The 17625-nt window shown below is 43.3% G+C and overlaps 1 protein-coding gene across 1 annotated transcript in view; it reads left to right on the plus strand.

Annotated features, from left to right (window-relative positions):
• Nucleotides 1–454: 454 nt before the first annotated feature.
• CYL1 (alpha-N-acetylglucosaminidase family / NAGLU family) overlaps nucleotides 455–17625 on the plus strand; it is a 228378-nt gene continuing 211207 nt past the window's right edge. Inside the window, exon 1 of the mRNA XM_086516947.1 lies at nucleotides 455–772. Within this exon, the coding sequence (XP_086373073.1) occupies nucleotides 470–772 (303 nt within the window). The 5' untranslated portion in view covers nucleotides 455–469. The remainder of the gene's footprint in view (nucleotides 773–17625) is intronic.

The following is a 17625-nucleotide window of genomic DNA, read 5'->3' on the forward strand; positions in this document are numbered from 1 at the left end:
GTTTATTAGAGAAGAATCTTCACAGATCCCCCCCCCCCCCCCCCTTTCAGATCAAATGTTAATCTAAAATTCTAATGCAAGGGTTTGAACCGATGCGCATGCACAATTTAACCTGTCAGCGTTGGCGTAAGCCACTGGCACAAGCAGCCGCGGTTGCAATCCGACCTGCACTTTGTGTTAAAAAAAATGATTGCTTCCCCCCCCCAAATCCACTCAAGCTCTTCTCGTCTGCCCACATAGTGTGCGCGTCCCTCCCCAATGCCTATTAGGGTTGCCGCTGCAACGTGTATGCTCCCCAACCCTTCGGGGCTCCTCTTGTCTTCCCTCGCTACATGGCGACCAAACCTTTCCGTCATTTTTTCCTTTCTTTGTTAACCAGAAATGGATCCACGTAAGATTCCCATTAATACAACATTTTTGCAAATCGTAAGGACATACTACTAATCTTCTTCCAGTGATTATTCCCTCTATGCAAGTGAGGAAACACCCGTGGACGGCATCGACCTGGGTTCAAATCCAAGTAGCTGCTGCCCGATGGAGTGACGTAAATCTGCAGGCAATGGCGACCTCTAAGGTGCCGGCATGCATCGTCTGCGGGTTTCTGCTCTTTATGTTTCCCGTTTCCACCTCTCAATTCTCCTTGGAGTCATTACAAAGCTCTTTGGACGCTTTGCGCCCATCCCCTACCATCCAGATTGCTGCTGCTAAAAGCGTTCTTTACAGAATTTTGCCCAATCACAACTCTAGCTTCGATTTTCACATAATCTCGCAGGTGAACGAGTTGCTTACTCTGTGTGTGTGCGCGTTAGAGAGAGAGAGAGAGAGCGCATACCTGATTGCTAGCGTACTGGGAAGTGTGTGCATGTATGTTTTGTGTACATGGAGACATGAGTGTGCGTGAACCCAAGGAAACTTTGCTAATTGATTCAAATTTTGTACTGAAAGGCTCTAGAAGGAGCTGCAAAATGAGCCTCTCCCTAAGCACATGAAAAGGTATAATGCTATGAATACAACATGCAGATAGAACGGTGCCGTGGGGCCATAAGCAGACTTGAAGCCAAGAAGCTTAGAAGTGACCTGGCATCCTAGGGAATTGAAAGGCCAGCGGCAGCTATTGAATGAGAAGCACTAGGAACCAACTAACTGGTAACGCAACTGCCTATAACTAGTTGGCAGCTGAAGAAGTCCTCGTATGGCGGTAACTGCCAAGAAGAGCCATAGTGCACAGCTCAAGACAATGTGCATAAGCATTGTGATGGTCAACGGAGTAAGCAACTATATCTCAAGGCAATGGTCAACACAACCTTGGCAGCAATGCAAACAAAGGTGCTTGATGCAAGCGGCTACTATTACAACATACAAGCTGGAGGAGTCCAAAATGGGAAGAGAAAAGAACAAAACTCCAAGAGAAAACTTAAAATGCAAGGAAGACCGAAACAATAGAAAACTATTTGTGGCCATATGCACACAACCACCCACCCAACCCACCTACACACCCCTTCCACACACACAAGCGCACACATTTGTGCCCATACAATGACCCTCCCAAGCTGCCCCACAACTCCTCTTGCATAGTCATACACAGGCTTGCATACAGATGTAGGAGCAAGAAAAGTAACAGAAAAACAACAAAGAAGACAGTCATGGAAAATGTAAGGTGGAGCGGAAGTGAATGTTGAACTTTGCTCAAGATGAGTGCTCCGAACTGTGCTCAAGGGTTCCTTTTACTTACGGAAGGGAGAGCCTTCCGTTCCTTTAGGGAGAGAGTGCAATGGACACATACTTGGTGATGAACACTGTGAATGAAGGTTCTGAGATTGAGAGATAGAGAGAAGAGAATACGACACCATAATGTTGTGAAACCCTCCTCCGAAGGCCCCACTCTCTATGGCGAGAGTGGTCTACTTATGATTGCACAAATCTCTACAATGCTTTGGACTTGCCAATGATGTCGACGACGATGAGACGGGTTGAAATCTGAAAACGCTAAGGGCTGAAATCTGCCAATCTTTATCTGCTGAATTCTGACTCTATGTCGGTGATGATGTCGATGATGACGATGCAACGACGACGCGCTGAAAATGCAGATGCTGAAATCTGCGTTTTCTGGGCTGAATCTGTAAACTTTGCGGGATCTGACCGTGTGGTGAGGATCTGCTGTGAGAGGGTGAGATCTGCGAGGTTTGGCTGTTTTACTGCGATGTCTGACTGCTGAAAACTGAAAACGCTGGTCCTTCTTGATGCCTTGTCGCGAAGAATCTGCAAAACGCTGGTTGGTCTTGCTGATCCAAAAACGCTAGGCTGAATTCTGTCTTCTGCTGCTGCCGGTTGTCTTGCAATGCAAAACGCTAGGCTGACCTGCTGTCCTAATGTCGTCGGGAATCTGCAAGTGCAAAAACGCCAAGGTTGGTCTGTGGATGCAAAAACACTAGGGTCTCTTGCTGATGCAGAAAACGCTAGGCCTGCTGGGGCCCTGCTGAGAAGGTGCCTGTTGAAGTGAGTTCCTGCTGCCTCTTCTGCCAGAAAGTGCTAGCGCTAGGTTTCTTATATACAAGCTTAGCAAAATTGCCCTACCTAGTTTTCAACAAAAGTCACTTAAAAATAATAAGTGAAAATTTGCAAAAATAGAAAAAATAGATCTATGCACTGTAAAAATGCTCCTGATGGAAATCTGATGATCATGCTGTGTGCAACCAGAGGATATGCATCTAATCTAAGTGTCTGGACATGCACTGTCTGTGAACAGACTCACAAAAGTGCTAGATCACTCCTATTTTAGACTGACTTGACCGAACTGAACCTTGGTCATGCTGTAGCTTGTCCACGGACACATAGGGTTGGATGTGTCACGTGACATCCCGTCCTTTTCAAAGTGAGGTACTGGTACCGAATTGTATGGCGTTGAGGGAGATCGCCAATAGCATCCCGAATCCTGGAAAGGACTCTTCGCCGGCCCACTCTGATATGTGGGTCGTGCGATACTTGAACTTCATAAAGGTCTGCAATGCTTGCTTCTTTGGGCCGCGCCGAAAGCGACACAAAGTCTTTTGTGGCTCCTTCAATGCTTCAACTTCGTCGAGAGTCATACGTCTACCTTGTTTAAGAATCTCCAAGGAGGAAAATTCCACAAAAACATGAACATACCCATTCCATGTAAAGTGACTGGAAAAAGACTATTCCTTCGAAAAAACCTGTGCATGCAATGCAGATGAACATAGAGACGGAGTGCCAATCCGTTCATCGAAGACACGCAAACAATGGGGTCGAATCTTGTCTTTCTAATCTAAATCAATCAACTGTGGCAAATCGCAATGGAAATGCCTATGCTTGATGCTCAATCCTTCTTGTGCTCTTTCGGATACTGTGTCATGCCAAGGAGGAGACATGGAATGTGAATCCCTTGAATGCTAACATTTCATCTTTTCATGAGAAATCCGCATACATCCGTACTTATTCATGAGTGAATCGTGCTCAACGTACAATATGGCATGCTTATGAAAAGGGATCACATAAAGACACTGACTAAAATACAGGAAATGATCACGAATGAAATACTCGAACAATGCGTGCTGACTAATCACTCGAACATATAATACTTCCTGAGAGGGTTCTCTGGACCTAGGCTCAAGAGCCAAGATCGGTTTTTCCTGAGGAGGTTCTTTTGACCTTGACTCGAGAGCCAAGATCGGTTCTTCGTGATTGATCGAATCTGCAATGAGGTTAGCTTCACTAGAAAAAGCATCAACTAACTCATCATCCTTGGGAACAAACACGTCTTTGTCATGCAAATCATCATGCTCATGAATAATCACATCTTGATCATGCAAATCATCATGCTTGTCATTATCATTCAAATCAGCATGCTTATCATTATCATTCAATTCATCATGCTTATCATCATGCAAATCCTGTGTGTCATGCTTGGGAGAAGAAGAGACGGAGAGAGTCTCCTTTTCCCAAATCTCTTGCATCTGTGGCTGCACTTGAGAAAAGAGTCGCAACATCTCTTGCATTCTTGCTTTGTTCTCGCGATCAAATTTTGCTTCTCTTTTGTCGTGCTCACGCTCTATGGCTGCCATTCTTTCTTCGGCCGCCAAGCACCTTGCTCACGCTCACGCTCAATAGCTGCCTTGTGTTCTAACTTCCTTTCCATAAACAACTGCTTCAACTCCTCCATAGGAGTTAGTGCAATCCTTGGCGTAGATGGGGAAGGGGGAGGGTTGGAAAAACCTCCTGGTGAGGAAAATTCTTCTTCACCTCCATGCTGCTTCGGATGATGACCATCCACTGAGTCTTGACTTCTTAAGTTCACGAGGAACTTGGGTTCTTGTGGGTCTTGGTTTCTTGAGGTTCTGGAGTCTTGAGGTTCTTAAGGGTCTTGAGTTCTTGAGGTTCTTGAGGGTCTTCTTTAGCTTGCAATCTGTGTTAGAGAAGGATCTTCTCTTACCCGAGTTCTTCTCTTTCCCGCAGGCGCACCCCTTGGCAGCTTTGCGCTCACACCAAGGTTGCTTTTTCCCACCTCACACCGATTGGCTGGCCGCTAAGTGCACGGTCCACTCTCAATGAGTGAAAAGAGGCACAAGGGGAGGCTGGACAAGCCCTTCTTTCTTGGGTTTCGTGTCGCTCTTCAAAAACACGATTAGGAATCGACACGCCCAAGAGGACTTGGGTTACGTGTGACCGCAACAAGCAAAAAAAATTTTAGTGGCTCTTTCCTTGAGTGATACAGAACACTACCAAAGCTCTGATACCAATGTAAGGTGCAGCGGAAGTGAATGTTGAACTTTGCTCAAGATGAGTGCTCCGAACTGTGCTCAAGGGTTCCTTTTATTTATGGAAGGGAGAGCCTTCCGTTCCTTTAGTGAGAGAGTGCAATGGACACATACAAAGGGATGAACACTGTGAATGAAGGTGCTGAGACTGAGAGATAGAGGGAAGAGAATACGACACCAGAATGTTGTCAAACCCTCCTCCGAAGGCCCCACTCTCTATGGCGAGAGCGGTCTACTTATGATTGCACAAATCTCTACAATGCTTTGGACTTGCCGACGATGGCGACGACGATGAGGACAATGACGAGACGGGCTGAAATCTGAAAACACTAAGGGTTGAAATCTGCCAATCTTTATCTGCTGAATTCTAACTCCATGTCGGTGACGATGTCGATGACGATGTCGATGACGACGATGCAACGACGACGTGCTGAAAACGCAGATGCTGAAATCTGTGTTTTTCGGGCTGAATCTGCAAACTTCACGGGATTTGACCGTGTGGCGAGGATCTACTGTGGGAAGGTGAGATCTGTGAGGTTTGGGTGTTCTACTGCGATGTCTGACTGCTGAAAACTGAAAACACTGGTCCTTCTTGATGCCTTGTCGTGAAGAATCTGCAAAACGCTGGTTGGTCTTATTGATCCAAAAATGCTAGGCTGAATTCTGTCTTCTGCTGCTGCCGGTTATCTTGCAATGCAAAACGCTAGGCTGATCTGTTGTGCTAATGTCGTCGAGAATCTGCAAGTGCAAAAACGCCAAGGCTGGTCTGTGGATGCAAAAACGCTAGGGTCTCTTGCTGATGCAGGAAATGCTAGGCCTGCTGGGGGTCCTGTTGAGAACGTGCCTGTTGAAGTGAGTTCCTGCTGCCTCTTCTGCCAGAAAGTGCTAGCGCTAGGTTTCTTATATACAAGCTTAGCAAAATTGCCCTACCTAGTTTCCAACAAAAGTCACTTAAAAATAATAAGTGAAAATTGGCAAAAATAAGGAAAATAGGTCTATGCACTGTAAAATGCTCCTGGTGGGTTCTGATGGAAATCTGATGATCATGCTGTGTGCAACTAGAGGATATGCATCTAATCTAAGTGTCTAGACATGCACGGTCTGCGAACAGACTCACAAAAGTGCTAGATCACTTCCTATTCTAGACTGACTTGACTTAACTGAACCCTGGTCATGTTGTAGCTTGTCCACGGACACATAGGGTTGGATATGCCATGTGACAGAAAAGGACAAAGAGCCAAGAAATCATAATTAAAAAACTCAGATAATCAAACATTGAAAAATCTGGAAATGCAAGCAAAAAAAATTAGAGAAACGCAGGGTGGTGAAGGCAATATAAAACCGAAAAAAGGGAAAAGGGGGCGGCCCGGGTGCGTATCTTGGTTGAGCAATAGTGTTTTTTGTTTCACACTCAACAACTCATGCATACCTTGGTTTAGCAGCATACAATGGCCACTTCTAGTTGTGAGGGTAAGTACAAAGCAAAATTTAGAGCTATTATTGAGTGTGTTTGGTCCAGACTCCTTTTGATCGACTTGGGTGTTGGAGAACAGTCTCCCACCACGATCTTCACTAACACTCAAAGGGCTTTGATAGTTGCGAGGAACCCAATGTCCAAGCTCACACAAAGCACATCAAGGTGCATTATCATTATGTCAGCAAAAGACTTTCCATGAGTGGTGAGCTTGGCTTATGTGCCTTTGAAAGACAAATCAATTGGCTTTTCATAGAGGCTCTCAAAGCTTTTTGCAAGACTTTAGGCTCACTGCCACTTGTGTACTCATCACATAGGGTCTGGCACTTTGCTATGTATGAGTCTCACCCCTTGTTCACCGCATCACTCTCAGGAGAAATTTGTAACCATCTTATGGTAGTAATATATAGTGAGCACAATTAGGGCCACCGGGGCATTTTTCCCCTTTTTAGGAGGTTTTTGTCCCCCAGCTTGTATACACACCCATCACTCTTGAGCAAACCTTATCTTTGTATTAGCACACTCAGTAATACTACTGCCTGTGTTGTGTGCTTTTGAGCTTCTCCTTCAACTTCTCCGCCTTGCAGCCATATTCGCAACAATTGGTATCAGAGCAGGCATTGTGCTTTGCATTTAACAGGTGAAGTGGCTAGCATTTGTCAATTTTAAAACTTGTCAGCTAGTGAAATGGCCTCGTGCATGTATTCTTCCTAATAATCCTGGACAAGTTGGCATCAAGGGGGGATGTTGGGTAAATGTTTCCAACATGTAAGAGGACTCAAATTGGATAGGTTGGAGGTCCCCATCACCTAAAGGTTTTGGGGTCTAGATGGCTAGCTCAGTTTGGGAAATCTTTCAGCGAAGCGCGCATATGTCGCGACAATATTTGGATGGGTGACCTCCCAGGAAGTTTGTCCCCTTGGATTTTTTGCATGGTTTTCAACAACGAATAGGCAAATGAGACTCTAGCACATAGCCTTGTGTACTTTCACTTTCAAATAAGTCTCTTTGACGAAAAGGCTAAATATCAAAAAGCTGCTTCTTGGGTAGCTTGTCTTCAGAGAGTTGCCCCTTGGCTATTTGCTCCGGGCTGTAAAGTGGGAGAGGCTATCCATAACTTTGCATTAACGATGTATGAAACATACCATGGTCACCACAAGAAACGGAAACAATAGAAATGGAAATGGAAAAATCAGAGTTTTAGAGTTTTCATCGAGGTCGAAATCATCAAGAAACGACATTTCTTTTGATTAAAAAATTAATTTAGTGTTCAAACTATTATAGAAATTAAGCATATGTAGAGCCACCCAAAATACCCACAACCCACAATAAGTGTGTATAGAAGCCACGAGTCACTCTCAAGTACTCGTTAAACCTTGGCATAGAGAGAGAGAGAGAGAGAGAGAGAGAGAGAGAGAGAGAGAGAGAGAGAGAGAGAGAGAGACATGCAAGTGAATAAATATGATACCCGGGCTAAAAGACAATTGATCAAGAATAAAAAGTGATAAGAAGATTTTTAACTCCAAAAAAAAAGAGGTAAAAAACAACGTTTTTCTCTATACGGAACGCTTGGAAACTGCCGGTCCGTGTCTTGAAAACAACGTTTCTTGTTACTATGGTATAACATCATGAGGCTTTTATGCGGCTTAGCCGTGGAGCCTTAAGGACTCCCGACCGCATTGTTGCCTTGGGGTACCGATTCTACTTTGCTGACCTCTTTGGTGTGACTGCACCTAATGTACCTAATATTGAGGAGGCAACTAGAGAGGCCCTACCAAACACTACATCCCTAAGCGTGTCCTTTATGATAAGAGCCTCAACAGCTATGACCTCAGAGGGGGATGGAGCACATTTGATAGCAAATGGGATAGCAAAATTGAGCATATTCTCGCATGAGATTACACATTGACTACTTGAAAGACCTTTTCTCAAGAGGTACTAAATATAGGCTCCCTTCCTCAAACGACTCTTGCCTTCTCAAAGCCATAGAAAAAGGAATTTCTAGTTTCGTAGTAAAGTTTGAGGAGTCTTTAGGAGTTCAAGGTATTTTTACCCATTGGAAGTCTGTAATCCTCAAGTCAGCTTCTTTGAAATTAGCATCTTGCTCTCGGAACGTTTCTCCAGGAAGAAATAGCTTATCTTCTTCTGATCGTGATGCGCTTAGGAAATTCCATCGTGATTTTGTAATCTCTTATGTAGATAAGTGCTCTAATAACTTTGTTGTTACGTGCAAAAAGTTCTATTTAGAATGCTTGTTAGGTGAATGAAACTCTTAGACTTACAATGATTGTGATCTTTCAATGCAAGAGGTTATCTTGAAACATCAAGACTTTTGTAAGTCTTTTGGTTTCAAGTGCCAGCCTAAATTACCTTTTTTATATACCGTTTGGAAGTTCCACAAGAACCCTATAAAGCCTAGATTTATAGCTGCTTCTGTTGGAATTAGGGTTGCAGAGAAACACACACAGCTTGGAGAAGACGAAGGAAGCTCAAGGCACACAATAGAGAGTGTGTTACTTAGTGTGCAATGGAAAGATGGATAGCCCTAGAGTGATGGGCGTATATACAATGCACGGGGGAAAAAACCTCCTAAAGAGGGAAAAAATGCCCCGGCGGTCCTAGTGTGTTCACACACATCACTACCACATGTATATGGTAACAAATCCCCCCTGGAGTGATGCGGTGAACGAGAGCTGGCACATGAGTAAAGGGAAGTGCCATGCCCTGAGGACAGGATCAGTCCACAAAGGGGAGTAAGCCCAAAGCTTTGCGGAAAGCTTCAAGCTTCTCACGAGACAATGCCTTTGTGAAAAGATCTGCAAGGTTGTCCTGTGTTGGCACATAAGCCAAGCTGATCTCTCCTGCTGAGAGCCTCTCCCTGACATAGTGGTAATGCACCTCAATGTGCTTTGTGCGAGCATGAAAAACTGGGTTCCTCGCAACTGCCAATGCGCTCTGACTGTCAGTGTAGATAGTGTTGGCAGTGTCCTGTCCAACACCCAAGTCAGCCATAAGGCGTCTGAGCCATACACACTCAACCGTAGCTGTGAAGACTGCCCTGTACTCAGCCTCACAACTCGAAGTGGCCACAGTAGGTTGCTTCTTGCTCAACCATGATATACATGAACTGCCAAGCATGAAACAAAAACCACTTGTGGACACTCGCGTGTCAAAACAACCAGCCCAATCTGAGTCCGAAAAAGCATGTAAGTCTGGCGGCAATGATCCCCCCTTGGGATAAAACAAGCCAAGATGTAAAGTGCCACTAAGGTAGCGGAAAATCCTCTTGACAGCCTGCCAATGCTTAGACCCTGGGCTATGCATAAATCTGCTGACCTGCGAGACTGCAAACTGAATATCTGGCCTCGTGTTGCATACATAAATGAGGCAGCCAACAGCAGTTTGGTAAAGAGTGACATCAGCAGGATCGCCAGCATCATGTAGACTCAACTTCAAACCTGTTTCCATGGGAGTGGCAATAGGTTTGCAATCCTCAAGTCCAAACTTACATAGCAATGTCTCTATGTAACTTTTCTGACACAAGGCAATACCACCATCACACTGCTTAAACTGTATACCCAAGTAATGATGCAACAGCCCCAAATCTTTCATCTTGAAAGTAGCATTCAAATCAGCCTTAAATTCAGCAATATGTCTCTCATTTGGTCCAGTGATCAGCAAATCATCAACATAAAGAACCACAATGAGAAATACATCATCCTCACGCTTTACATACAATGTGCTTTCTGTTGGACTGTTACGAAAGCCTCGTTTAACCAAATGAGTGTCAGCTTTCTCATACCAAGCACGAGGAGATTGCTTCAACCCATACAAAGCCTTCTTACATTTGCACACTTTGTCCTCTTGTCCTTTTATGACAAAACCGCGAGGCTGCGTTACATAAACTTCCTCAAATATGTCACCATTCAAGAAAGCAGTAACAATGTCTGATTGATGTACATCCCAACCAAAATGAGCTGCCAATGCACATAGAAAACGCACAGTAGTCATACGACAAGTGGGAGCAAAAGTCTCTTCATAATCTATGCCTTTTTGTTGTGCATAACCCTTTGCAACAAGTCGAGCCTTATGGCGATCGATCTCACCATCCGGCTTGCGTTTCAACTTGTAAACCCACTTCGTACCAATGGCCTTTTTGCTAGGAGGCAAATCACATAAAGTCCATGTGTCATTCTCTATAAGTGCATCATATTCTGATTGCATGGCAGCAATCCAATTTTCTGAATTCTGTGCTTCATCAAAAGACAGAGGCTCCTCAACATCATGTAAACTAGACACAGCCAAAGCATAACAATCTGATGCATAAGATGCATGGCGAGAGCCTGAACGAGTACGACTAGATAAAGGTGCATCCAATTTACTGTCACGCAAAGTGTGCACCAGCCATTTTGGCATACCTCTAGCCTGCTCATTTTCAGCCCTTTCCTCATCAAGTACATCATGTACATCTGCATCAGTAATAGGCTGTTCTAAAACATTTTCAGAAACCCCCATAGGCTGTACATTTGCCTCATTGGAACTTACATTCGTATTTCCACCACTGAAAAGAGGCAACAAAGTGTCATAAATGTCCTGTGAGCTTACATTACTGTCTCTAGTACATGACAGCAAGGGTTGAACAGAATCTTCCACAAACACTACATCCCGTGAAACCAAAATACGTTTTGTTTGCGGATGATACAACCTGTAACCTTTGCTTTCAGCACTATAACCAACAAAAATACATTTGACAGCCTTATCATCCAATTTTCTGCGCTGCACTTGTGGCACCAAAGCATATGCCAAACAGCCAAAAACACGCATGTGCTCAATAGAAGGTTTTCTATCATGCCATGCTTCATATGGAGTAATAGACTGCAAAGCTTTCGTAGGACACCTGTTAAGTACATAAGTGGCACACATGATGGCCTCAAGCCAAAAAGAATGCGGCAAAGCTTGACTTTTGACCATACATCGTGCCATTTCCGTTAATGACCTGTTTTTCCTCTCAGCAACACCATTTTGCTGAGGTGTATAAGGCACTGTACATTGGTGTTTTATCCCACGACTAGCCAGAAATGCATTAAATTCATGAGACATATACTCCCCCCTCGATCGGAACGGAGGGTGCCCATAGTACATTTTGAGACATTTTCAGCCATAGCCAAAAATTGTTTGAAGCACATAAAAACTTCGGACTTTGCTTTAAGCGGAAATACCCATGCATGCCTGGAGTAATCATCAATGAAAGTCACGAAGTACAGGTAATTGCCCAAGGACGGAGTTTGCATGGGCCCACAAACATCACTATGCACAAGTTGCAACCTGCATGTGGCCCTAACTGAACCATCCTTTGGAAACTTAGAACGCTGCATTTTACCCAGAATACAGCCTTCACAAACATGTTTGATAGGTGCTTCAAGAGGCGGCAAAGAAGCAACCATATCAGATTTCTGCAAACGCAGCAAACTGGCAAAATTCAGATGACCAAAACGTGCATGCCAAAGTTTTGCATCTGAAATAGCCCTTGAATCTGCAACAGCATTTGCAAAATTTTGTCCACACTTGTCATACAAAGTGAGCTTATACAGCCCACGGCACAAAAGCCCAGATGCAACAATTTCATCACCAAAACTGAGATCATGAACTGTACATCTGTCATCCACAAATTTGACTACAAGTCCAAGTCTAGCAAGTGCGGATACAGACAATAGATTCTTCTTGATCCCAGGTACATAAAGTGCATCAACAAGTGTGAAGGAACTGCCATTAGCAGCAGTGAGCACAATCTTTCCAACTCCCTGAACTGGATAAGAGGCGTTGTTGGCACAAGTGACTGAATTCCCATGAGGGACAGACTCGAGAGAGGTAAACAATTCACGATGTGAGGTAATGTGCTTTGTAGCACCACTGTCGAAATACCACACATGTGAATCTGCAGCAACTGACAAGCATGCATCATGGACAGCAGGATTGTAAGTGCACTCTGCGCTAAAAGCCCATTCTGCATCAACATCAGCATCACAATCTCCTTTCACAGAAGACTCAACAATGGCTGCATTTGTAGTGGAACCAGCATTTGCAGTGGAACCACCCTCTTTCTTCTTAGCCTCTTTGGCCTTCAACTTAGGACACGACTTGATCAAGTGATCATTGGCTTTACAATAATGGCAACGCATCTTCTTTTTGCCCTTATCACCAGAATTGCCAGACGAAGTGCTGCCAGCAGAAGCATTAGGAATAGAATTTTTGCCACTCGCAGCAGAACCATAAGAAGTGGCTGCATTACTGTTACCACCCTTTCTTTGAGAAGCAATAAAAGCCTGTTCAACTGCACGCTGCCTAGTCCTGTTTTTTCTAGAAAGTGACTCTTGCAACAGCAATGTGCATAATGCATCAAACTTGACAACTTCAGGATTTCCTTGGGTCATCAGTCTCCAAGTACTAGCAAAAGTCTGGTAGGAATCTGGTAAGGCATCAAGAACAGTCTGCACAAGGGAACTGTCAGAAATGACTTCACCTGCAGAAATGAGTTGCTCATTGATATCCTTGACACTAGCAAGGAAAGTGTCCATATCATCTTCCTCATGCATAATCTTCGACTCTAGCTCTTTACGCAGCAAAGCAATTTTAGCCTCATTGCGGCTTGCATAAAGACCTGCTAGAATATCCCAAGCCTGTTTTGCAGATTTTGCTGAACGGATGTGAGGAATAATGGTGCGCTTCACAGACAACGCAATCAATGCATGAGCCTGCGCATCCTTAACATCCCAACGAGCTTGTTCTGCTGTAGGCAAAACAACTCTAACAGCTGCAATCCTTGCAGCAAGACCTGCAACATCCTCAATATCGCCTACATCTTCAGAACCAGGACGTACATCAATGCCCTGCACAATGTTCCAGACACCTTTTGACACAAGAACGTGTTGCATCATATAAGCCCACATAGGGTAGTTGTCCCCATCCAACCTGTCCTCAGCAGCAAACATCTTGAACACATCTGTGTTGTTGTTGTCAGCCATGGTAAATGCTGCACCTGATGTGAAAACTGCCCGAAAATAGGAGAAATGGAGCGGGAACAACTTGTGCTATATAGCACAAACCGTAGAAGACTATAAGGCACCTGTTATGCAGAAAACGGCACTGACAGAAAATCTGCACAAAATGAAGAAATAACCTGTGCAGTACTGCCCGTAGTGGAAACGGAGGCCGAAATGAGTCCAAATCAAAATTCTGAGCAGACCGAGCTCTTCGAGCTTTCCCAAAATATTTGTCGACCTGCGAACGCTTGCCAAAGCTCACTGAAATCGGAGAAAGTGAGCAGGCGTGTGCTGGAGCAGCTGGCGACTAAGCCCGGGAGGACGTGACCTGCTCTGATACCAATTGTTGGAATTAGGGTTGCAGAGAAACACACACAGCTTGGAGAAGACGAAGGAAGCTCAAGGCACACAATAGAGAGTGTGTTACTTAGTGTGCAATGGAAAGATGGATAGCCCTAGAGTGATGGGCGTATATACAATGCACGGGGGAAAAAACCTCCTAAAGAGGGAAAAAATGCCCCGGCGGTCCTAGTGTGTTCACACACATCACTACCACATGTATATGGTAACAGCTTCTTGTAACACCTCTTTGACCGAAGTTTCCAAATGGCTTAGTTATTGTTTCAAAGCCATTTTACCTAGCGTAAATGAATTGTGGAAAAATATGCTAAAGGAAGCTGATGTACCTACCGATTCAAGTTGGATTTTAAATGATTCAGTAGGTGTGATTCCTGTTTTAAAGTTTTTGAACTCTTCAAGAAGCCTTACGGAGAAATCTTCTCCTTTATGTCTCCAAACTTTTGACTTTACAACGCTATACACGAAGCTAAATTGGAGGACCTTAAATTTAGAGTCATGTCTCTTATTTCAAAAGTTTTTGCGAACAAGCTTGACAAGGATAGGTACAAGGCATTGCTAGTAGAAAAGTCAGCCTTGAACTTTGACTTCTTATGGCTGAAAAACAAGAATGTAGATGTAGACAAAGGAAGAAAGAGATTCACCAGGATTGTAGATGACATTGACATCATATCTTGGTTAGATTTTCTTTTGGACAATTTATATATAACCATCGGCGACTCTCTTTTCAAGCAAACAATTGGTATCCCTATGGGCACCAATTGTGCTGTTTTTCTTGCTAATTTCTATCTTTTTACTTATAAGTTTGATTTTATGGAGCGTCTTGTCCTTGCTAACACTTGCCCAATATTTTTGCACAAGTTATGCAATGTAAGACGCTTTGTACATGATCTTTTTGTCCCTGACGTTCCTTCTTTTCAAGATTTTATGTACTTGAATTCGAGTTCTGTAGACGGAGGAATTTATCCCAAGGAGTTTTGTGAACTTAACTGTACCACAAGTAGTGATTGTTGTGCCTTTTTAGACCTTAAGATTTCTCAGATTCCCTTGGGATTAGAAGTAGATATCTATGATAAGCGCCTTGAACCAGAAAATGGCAATCTAAAACTCATCCATATGCCTCACGTTTCTTCGAACATTTCTCTTTTAGCTAAGTACGGTGTCATTTGCTCTCAACTATTTAGATTTTCTCGTCTTTGTTCTAGTAAACATACTTTTGTTGTTCAATCTTGCCATCTTATTTCTTTACTAGTTGAAAAAGGATACTCATTCCAAAGAATCATGAAAAGCGTTCGTTCATTTTTGCATTGTAGTAAGTTTATTTTTAATGTTTCTTCCTTTGGAATGTTCAAGATAATCAGTAGTAAATTCAATAGAAGTGGGGAGCTAAAAAGCCCACTTATTGTTTGACTTAATAACACCTTATGTTGTTGTTTTGATCTTTAGCGCTTCTAGTATTTTTACTATAGCTTGACAAATGCTAGCCTTTATCATGGCTGAGTATGCCCATCACCTCTGGAGGGTGATAGAAACTCAGCTCGTTGGTTTTGTAGAGTACGTTCAAAGCATGAATGACCTCTATATAAACCTGCACCTACTCTTGGGCACTGACGACTTTAGTAGGGATGTCATAGCTGTTGTCAAAGCTGTGCATGATAAAGGTGATAATCTTATTCTTCCTATTTGGACAAGTAGCGAAGTTGAGATCACATATTGTCAAGTTTGGTTCTTTGCTCTTCGTAGGTTTGTAGTAGTCTTCATTTTTCGATTTCGTATTTAGCTTACCTGAGGACTTACGAATGTGTTCCGTTAGAAGTTGTTGTGTGAAGTTTGATTTCTAGGATTAAGTTTTTAAGATGTCTTATCTTTTTTTGCTTAAAGTTGAGTACTTGTTTTAAGCCAAGTAAGTTGCGTCAACTTATTTTACACCTGCCTTTTCTAAAAACATTTTTGAGTTAAAAATGTTTTGGTTTATCTAGTTTTGTTTCGTAGCAAACAAAGTGATTTAGTTAGTTTGTTTGTTTTTGTTTTTCTTTTCTTTTCTTGTGTCCCTTGCTTTTATAGTTTTATGAGTGCTTTATTCCCTCTTATAATTCGTGAGTTCAGACTATTCTGAACTTATGAAGGTATACACATTGACTACTAGAGATTCAAAAGTATGAGTAGCACCTGAGACATGGCCTTGCCTCCCTCTAGAGGATGCAAGAGGGATATCTAAAGAGATCATGGATAAAATCTCAGCTTAGCCCAACCAGGCGGGCGATCTCTAAGCTTGAGATGTGGCGTGAGGATTATGTATTTCACACACACGCTTCACAAAGGACATTGCAAACAATGTATAATTGTCATAAGTAGCATGTTTTCCGGGCCCTGTATGGTATTGGACATATGGAATTTCTTGGGGGATCTAAATTGTACTTTTTCCATACTTTCATGCTTGTATGCATTTGTAGTATGGCTGCTCTATGAAAAAACTATGCCTCAAATTCATAGCCTTCCTCGACTCCACTGCCTCATATCATTCAATGACACAAATTACAATCTCAATCCACTACTTCATATCATCCAATGCCCCTTGCCCCTTTTTTTATGGATGAGGGAAATCAGCCTTTGTCCAACCATCCAATAGTTTCAAACATCTTAGGTAGAATTCTTCACAGAAAATTTCCAATATCAGAATATACCAATGCAAACCCCCTAAGGGTCTGACCCAGTAACACTACTTCATGCATTATACTTGCAGCCAGCATTCAATCATGACGTTTAATAGTTGCAAAGTTCATCATGATGACATAAGAGTAAGCATTTCCCCTCCTAAAGCACAATTTGTCACAAAACAATGACGTGGCATTATCACCTGACATAGCATGATGACGTGGCATGGCCATTGGACAGGGCATGCTGACGTGGCAGACAATACGACGGCATGCTGACGTGGTAAACAATTCGGACCTCTGCGATTTGCGTTGACAGGTGCTGACGTGGCAGCCTTTATGGATTTCTGCAAATTGCTCTAGCTGCTTTTCCTGGCAGATTTTTGACCAGTTGCTTTTGGAGCTAATTGCTTTTGAGTTTAGAAGCTTTAGGGGCTCTGCTTGGGCATCCCTTGTAAGAATAAATAAGCCCAAGGGGCCTCACTCTTGAGGGCCATTTGGACGTAGAGACCGAGAGCAGAGGACCCCTCGGGAGTTGTACTTTGCAATGATTGATGAAAAAGAAATATCGAAAGGGATGCCAAACTTTGGGGCCAATACCTCTGGGCACGGAACTACGCCGGGCCGTATCGACTCTCTCTCTCTCTCTATTAAAGTTCATTGATTATGAAATTTTTGTTCGTGTGTTGTTATTGATTTCTCGCTTGGAGTGTCCAAGCCTGTTACAGTGAGATCCGAGCTCAGAAAGATTCTTCTTCTACTGAGGATCCGATCTTTTATAGCGCACACAGGTTTTTTTGAAAGAATCTTCGTGCCTCGACCCCGGACTTATTGGTAACTCCCACCCTTCGTACATCACGCATCGGGCGCGCTTCCGTCTTCCTCGCTCTGTCTTAGGGCATATGTCATAAATGGTAAAGCATCCCAGATTACACATGGTTTCTCGTGGAGAATTTGATAGAGATAACAATTCTCAGTGGGAAGGTAAAGAAAAGTTGAAATCCGGCGCGGGAACTAAAGAAAAGAATGAAGATTTGGGCAAATTTTTCGGCGGAAAAGTTTGTCAAAATGGAGTATAAACGTCAATTGCAGGTTGGCATATGTATGAAAAGATTGATCAAGTATTCCAGGGACTTGAGATTTGCGAAACACCTGGAGAAATACTCGATTGATGAGATTTAGTCGAGATGGCGTGAGGCCATTGATTCTCCTCTTAAGCCGGAAGAAAAGCTGAAAGGACATACAAGTGCAGAAAAGCGGAACCTGCACTCGTAGAAAGAGATGGACAAGAACTCTTGAAAAGAAGATGAACCAGAGGACCACCAGAA

Source organism: Adiantum capillus-veneris, chromosome 1 (genome assembly GCF_014529385.1).
Source record: "Adiantum capillus-veneris isolate H3 chromosome 1, ASM1452938v2, whole genome shotgun sequence".
Lineage (NCBI taxonomy): Eukaryota > Viridiplantae > Streptophyta > Polypodiopsida > Polypodiales > Pteridaceae > Adiantum > Adiantum capillus-veneris.